The 7,296-nt window shown below is 37.3% G+C and overlaps 1 protein-coding gene across 1 annotated transcript; it reads right to left on the bottom strand.

The window, feature by feature from the left end:
* Nucleotides 1–1,261: 1,261 nt before the first annotated feature.
* On the bottom strand, nt 1,262–5,647 carry LOC116247152 (cytochrome P450 CYP72A219-like). Its single transcript, XM_031619144.2, has 5 exons — nt 5,335–5,647; nt 3,805–4,025; nt 3,314–3,558; nt 2,616–3,009; nt 1,262–1,905 (listed from the first exon to the last, which is right to left on the bottom strand). The coding sequence occupies exons 1-5, from the start codon at nt 5,594–5,596 to the stop codon at nt 1,480–1,482; spliced, it is 1,548 nt and encodes a 515-aa protein (XP_031475004.1). The 5' UTR covers nt 5,597–5,647; the 3' UTR covers nt 1,262–1,479.
* Between the last annotated feature and the right edge of the window lie 1,649 nt (nt 5,648–7,296).

Here is a 7,296-nt window from a genome sequence, read left to right on the forward strand (position 1 = left end):
ATGAGAAACATGACTAGCGTTAAAAGAAGGATACGTGACGATGCTTTCATTCTACGTTTAGATTGGGTCTAATTTCTCATTCTCAGCCATAAAGTTACCTCCTATTACACACGAAAAAAACATTAAAAAAAGCCGTTTAGAACTTTAAAAAAACACCGTCTTTTTTTAGCCAAGTAGAGTTTTTTTTCATATTTTTTTTAATGAGAAACTGTTTGTTTTCATTTTTTAATGTTTGATTTGCTGCAAATCTATTTGTTTTTTATGTTTGTGTTATTAGTTTTCTAGCTTATTTTAATTTTTTAAAATTTTACTGTTTTTTTACAACCTCACCGTTTAAAACGCTAGAAAGTTTTTTGTGAGCAGCCGACTCACTTTTAGATCAAGTAGCCTAAGTTTACTGAGTTGGTAACACAATTAAGCAGTTGAGATTGCAGCCGTTTGATCAAACTCAATTGAGAGAATATACTCTTCGAAGAATGGTAAATCCAAAGGTTCAACATTCCGTGACACTTCTCACGTAACAATGTTCCGTTACACATAGTAACTTTCGTTAAGAAAATAGAGTGAGAAAATCAATTGTCTGTGTGGGATTCACTTTTCATGGGAAAGAGTTCTCCGTCTAGATCAGCACTAAAATCAGAAAAAGAAGAGTACATTGACACATTTCAGTTGGGTTTTCCTCTAAATTTATTCCAACTCTGTGCATTTATTGCTGTCAGCAAATCCATTTCCTCAAGTGCATAACTACAATTAACAGAGTGTACTGCACATCCATTTATCCTTCGAGTAACAAGAGTACGAACTTCTGCTGAATCACATTAACGCAAGGATGCACGCATCGTTTCCATGTAAGTCAAGGATAACTTTGAAAAAAAAAAGGAATTGTTTAATTATTCAACCAACAATCTGTCGATCATAAGTGTCACTATTACTTGAACACATAATTCTTTCGGTAAATAAATTGCAGAAACGATGACATTGGTGTCTGTTGAACAATCAATGGAAGTGAAGTAACTGGTGGAACCTGTTGAACAATCAATGGAATGAAGTAAATGGTGGAACATCATCATTCCTGCCAGCTGAAAAATCACTCGAGAAATGAAATGATCTGGAAGAGGCAGCTACCATGTCCATGGGAAAGGCAGGAACCATTAAAGCTGGTTAGTTTGTCGATAGAGTCGTAACGGTATCTTGCGTGCATGTCTTTTCCCTCTAGTTTATACCACCTTTCTCTTGTTCGTCCTTTAATTACTAACAGAAGAAACATTCAACTGCGTGTTTAATTTGTCTGCTAGAAACTGCTGACATTGCCCTCCAAATTAATTATTACAATTCATCAGACAAGAAGATCAACTAAGGACACAAACACTTGGAATGCCAAGCTTTCCTTATTCGACAACCAGGCGAGAACACACAAACGAAGCCCTGATATCTTGGATACTCACAGCCGTGAGATGTTAATATACGCATCTCATGACGCTAGATTTTATGCAAGATGAGATGGGCTCCATATTGAGGTTGAAGAGTTAAAACGGGGGAAGGTGCATGACTGTAGGAAGGAGCGAGCTCAAACGAAAACTGTTGCAGAATCATGGCTAGCACCACCCTTGCCTCAACCATGCTAAAGTTCTGACCAATGCAGACCCTCGATCCCCAGCCAAATGGTAAGAAGCCGAATTGATGTTTGGAGGCATTTGCGACACCCTCGGAGAATCTTTCTGGCTTAAACTCTTTTGAGTCATCACCCCAAAGCTCAGGATCATGATGAATTAACTGAGTAAGTAATAACAGCTGCACTCCAGCAGGGATTTCAAACTTCCCCACCTTCATCTTCTTGGATGCTTCTCTTCCCAACATTCCTACTGGAGGATACAACCTCAGAACTTCACACAGAACCATGGTAACCTGCAAATGTTGTATGAAATAGGGAGACTCAATTGTCAGGAGAAATTATTTTTCTTTGCAGAGTTCTTCAATGCACAAAACTTGGATGTTTATCAGGATGGTTCATCCAATGACAGGATCTGTGGGCGTTGCAAAGGTCTTTCTCAAGCAAAGGCCCATTAGTGAATAGTTAACTAAAGAATTTGTAGCATGATATTAAAAGTAGAATGAGTATTGTTTTTCTAAAGGCTTCTTCTGTCACAATTCAGAAAGCGAACGGCCTTTTAGCAGCTGGTCAACAAGAGCAGCTTAGGATGTTTTTAACTTGAAGGAGTTCAAAGGTTCAGTACCCAGTGCAGCTCTCGGCTTCGAGCCGAGAGGTTTCTATCATATCCATTGCTTAACGATCGAGGGCCAAGGAGGAAAAAAGAGACAAAAAGATTTTGCTAGTTTAGGTATCAGAATATACATATAGATTTAGATGGAAAAACAGTAAATGGCTATTCTCTCACTTCTATGTGAAACTCTTTTGAAACTGATACCTTTCACACATGAGTGCCACCCCTTAGATCACACGCAGATTTGGCCTTGTAGCTTGTAATGATCTCTGTAAGTTTTAAACTTGTCTCCTTATATAATTGATCTAAAGGATTACCTCTACCCAATTAATGGTGCACTTTTGAGAAACATGCAGATGCATAGAACACAAGAATTAGTAGCATGGCACTCACCATTTTTAACTGGTTCAAGACGTCGAATGTCGGAATTTCGTTTCCGCATATTCGAAGAACCTCTTCTCTTGCGCGGACTTGCCATTCAGGATGCATAGCCAGCACAACCATGGTCCATGTCAATAAGACAGCAGTAGTCCCCTGTCCTGCAAAGTAGAACACCTTGCATTCTTCAACTACCTCATCCATTGATATCCCAACCTTCTTGAAGCTCTCTGGTTCGTTTGGATCATTGTCAATCATGTATGCTTCCAATAGCAGTGTCAACAGATCACCACTCCTGGCATCGTCAGTTTCCATCTCCTTCATCCTCTGCCTTGTGATGTCTTGCAGGATGATCGTCGCTTCTTGGTGGAGCTTCTGCGTTCTTAGGCTTTCCTCTGTTGGGAAGAATCTGCATAAATCGAAGTTCGGTATCATCATGGATGGACCAAGAAAGGATGATCTTAATCTACACGTAATAGCAAGAAATTATCATGTGCTTAGCTGATGACATCTTAATGCATCCTTACTTTTCCAGCTTTTACCAAGATACGAAAATACTGAAATCTCAACGACAGAAGTTGTTCTGTACTTTTAGTGAACTGAACAAGGCACTTTCAGGGTTGATCTGCTCACCAAAGTTAATTTAAGGGACATCCCACACCCGAAGAATTCAAGGAAAAAAAGAGAAAGAAATAAGAAGAAAAGATTCTGACCTGGATCCAGGCAACTGCATTTTCCAAAGAGCTTGGAATCCCCTTTCAGCTTGCTCTTTCTGGATCTGGAACAGTCGCTTTCCCTTTTCTTCATCTTTCCCGAACAGCATCTTTGACATCACAAATTCAGTGAGTGTCTGCATCTCAGCAAACACATCCAATTCACAGGATCCGCTGACAGCAGTTAACTTGACCCATTTCTTTAAAACTTCACTAGTGCTGAAAGAAAAAGCTGGCAGCATTCCCTACAGCATTCAGTGACAAAGATCAACCAAACGACCACTTTCGATAACTAGCCGGCAAGTTTAACCTGCCAAACTCAGCAATCTTTTCATCAATGACATAATACTAATGGGGTGAAGGCTCTTCAGGTGAAGCTGGTCAGTGGGCTCATCCAAGAAGATGGGGAAGGAAAAAACTTGAGTTTGGATCCAATTTGATCAAGATTTGGTTTACAACTAAGTGCATCAAAATTGAAGGAATAATCAAACCTTTATTTGTTCGAGATAAAATGCTGGGTTAAGAATCTTCCTGTGGGCAGCCCACTTCTCGCCATCATAGATAATGGTCCCTGTGACCAGTGGCCTCAAGGATGGAGGGGGTGGGGTCTTGAGGAAGTGGCCAGACTTGTTGGCAAGAATTTCTTTCGCCAGTTCCGGCGACGCCACAAGAACCACAGGCGTGCTCCCGTACCAAACCACGCTCACCTTGCCTGAAACATTCCAGTTAATTTTAATTCCCATAATTATTAAAAAACCAACTAAAAGGAACAAAGACAAAGAAAGGACAAAACTATACAATGGAGAGCACATCTAAATTATATGAGTAGAATAATTTACATGAAAATTAAATTAAGACGTTATTATGTTTAATTAGTGTTTGCAAATGTAATGTCCATGTTTTGTTTAAAATGATTTCTAAGAAGAGTTCAATAGGTTTTATTTTTGTCGTTGACCTATATGTTTGCTATATACGTATATTGGGAAAATTGAATGGTAGCTTTACATTTTCAAAGTCGCATAGTTGTTTCATCAATATGATATGATGGATCATTAAAAGAAAAAGACAAAAGAAAAGTGACCAGTATTTTCATGATTTGATATTAGTTCACACATTTTTCTTTTATTTTTTCAACATCCATCTACTTCAAACTGATGACCTAATTACATGACTGCAACTAATTACATGACTGCAACTACATGACATCATTTACATTATATGTGTATATAAAAGGAATTCCAATTTTATTGGATATCATATATTATTTTCATGATTAAAAATTAAAAATTTATTGTTAAAAGCTCAATATTTTATTGGATGTTTGGCCCAATAACCTATAAAATATAATATATAGTTATATTTATTATATTTTTATATTTTTCATTATCAAATATTATATTTACAAGTTGAGACTAATATTTTTTTTTTTATTAAATGCAGGTTATAGTGGGGCCTAAGCCTTGACTGCAGGCACATGCTCCACACCGGCCTGATGCCCAGCCGCACTGGGGCCAAAGCTGGTTACCTCGCTGAACAAGATATGTAATGTCCAAAATACCACAATTAGTGAAAAGTAAGAATTTTTTATAAAAACAAAAAAATAAACAATAAAAGGAATTAAAAAGAAATAGTATTTAAAAAAAAAAGTCCCTAAGATGCCCTAATATGTACTTTCTTTTTTGAAGTAAATATTTGTTAAACAGAAAAGCGCATGCGGACATGGCGTGAGGTTGCGACATATATATATATATATATATATAGTGACTGACTTTTTGAGAATTTTCATGTCAACCATTTTATCTAACAATAATATACAGAAATGACCTTGTTAGACCTTGTTAGATAGTTGGGTGACTTTGAATAGTTAAAGTCATCATTCACTCTTTATATATATATATATATATATATATAAAAGAGAGAGAGGGAGAGAAAGAGAGTCGCCATATTCCTTGAAAACATGATGAAAGTAAGCATTCCTTATGGATATATACATATATTTTGAGAGGGAGAAAGAGAGTCACCATATTCCTTGGCAACATGGTAAAAGTAAGCAAGGACCCGTGGAGCTATATCGTGAGACAAGCTCATGGGTTTGGACCATGCCTCGTAAAACCCGCTCATGGTCTCCCTTGTGTTGCCAAAGAAGAGCTGGTAGGATGGGCCATGGATTCCCTGCTTCCTCAGCCACCTTTGAATCCTCAATGGCTTCCACCACACCGCGTACAGCACCTTCCACACGGCCCATGCAAGAAGCAAACCAGGCAATACCACCAGCAGTGCCATTCTCTGGGCAATAAGAATAAGAAATGCTCGATTCTCTACCAGTCGAGCAGAGGATGTAAACTGTTGTAAAGTGCAGTCGAGCATACTTCTATTTATAGCCAAAATGCTACACAGCCATCGTCGATGACCAGTCAGCTTACTCTTGAATTGGCTGCCATGAATTCAATCAACCAGCCAATAATTCCATTTGAATTGACCGACTGGAGCTCTCTTTGACGCCAGGATTCCAAAATAGTGCTTCAGATTCATTTAAGCAGTCCACGAAAGTTGTTTTCGCAGACTCAAGTTAAATAAATAAAACTAACTAACTAGTGACATAACCTGCCATTTTTCTAGACTACATAAATGGATCCATGTGTTGTCACTGAAGGTCTTTAAAGCGTATGGAAGAGTCAGCATTCACGACTGAGTTGGAGGTAGCGTAACAACACTGTGTATGTCTTCAACAACGTCGAAAAATCATCTTTTGCATCTGAACTGTGATTAAGGGAGAATGACTTCATATTAAAAAGCATTTCGGAAAGTCCCCAATACGGATGTAGATAACCTAACAACTTGACTTTCTTAATGGCAGCATAGCGGGTGCGAAGAATCTTTTTCAGGGCATGGCCGGTGTGAAGATATTTTTGAGGAGCAAGTCAAACGGTCTAACGAACTTATCCAGTAGAATTACAATAAACTCAAATCTAAAAAATACATTAAACAACTAAAAATTTTCAATATATATATATATATATATATATATATATATATATATATATATATATATATTCAATTAGTTGAGGTGAGGCCATAGCTTAGGCAGGGCCCCCTCCCTCGCCCCTGTTCACCAACCAGTGGAAACAGTAGAACCAAATTAATGGCAAATGCAGAACTATAGTTCCAAAATTTTAACATGATTCAGAATATAATTTTTCAAAATTTTAATATAGATTAAACTAAAGTTTTTAAAATTTACAACAAAAATAAAAAGACTTCAACGATAAAAAAGAGATGGAGAAGAAAGACTTCAACGTGGCTGGAGTAAATTCTAGTCCACGGAAGACTCATGTACCGACCTTGAAATTCATAGAGTTACAGTCCCTCATACTTGTAAGGGATGTTTCTTGATTTTAGAGCGGTTTTGATTTTCTTCATTATTTGTTGCCTTGTCAAGATCAATAACAGCTCCACTCATATTTGAAACAAATCTATACATATCAGCAGTAACTTCCTTGATCTTAGCTGAATTATCGCCTAAAAGGTTCTGATTCTTATCTCCAACAGACGGATGCATCATTTCTCTGTAAGTCTAATAACTTTGGCAAAAAGGAATTGTTCAATTATTTGAACAAATAATATCTGAATAATAAGTGTCATTATAAATTAAACACATAATCCTTCCAATAAATAAATTGAAAAGAGCCGATAACGTCGGGTGCCTACATTCTTGAACAATCAATGGAACGAACAAAATGGTGGAACATATATCTGTCATTAATGCCAGGTGAAAAATCACTCCAGAAATGAAGTGATCTGTAAAAAGTAGCTACCATGTCCAAGGAGAAGATAGGTACCTTCCTTTTTGTCCTTATCATAGTGTCTCTTTAAAACCATCTATGCTCTTAAATGTGTGTTAAGAGAATGGGCGAAGCAGATCGATGCTTTAGTGTTCGACAGATGTTCAGTTCTTTGTAATAGTTCAGATTAAGTTTGGGCTA

This window comes from Nymphaea colorata, chromosome 2 (genome assembly GCF_008831285.2).
Source record: "Nymphaea colorata isolate Beijing-Zhang1983 chromosome 2, ASM883128v2, whole genome shotgun sequence".
Classification (NCBI taxonomy): domain Eukaryota; kingdom Viridiplantae; phylum Streptophyta; class Magnoliopsida; order Nymphaeales; family Nymphaeaceae; genus Nymphaea; species Nymphaea colorata.

Bases quoted from the DNA above. Each gene is read 5' to 3' on its own strand.
- LOC116247152 (XM_031619144.2), bottom strand. From the start codon at position 5,596: ATGGCACTGCTGGTGGTATTGCCTGGTTTGCTTCTTGCATGGGCCGTG. The intron at 3,559-3,804 runs GTTTGATTATTC...TGAATGCTGTAG, and splicing joins TTTATCTCGAACAAATAAAG to GGAATGCTGCCAGCTTTTTC. The intron at 3,010-3,313 runs GTCAGAATCTTT...CGATTTATGCAG, and splicing joins ATGCAGTTGCCTGGATCCAG to ATTCTTCCCAACAGAGGAAA.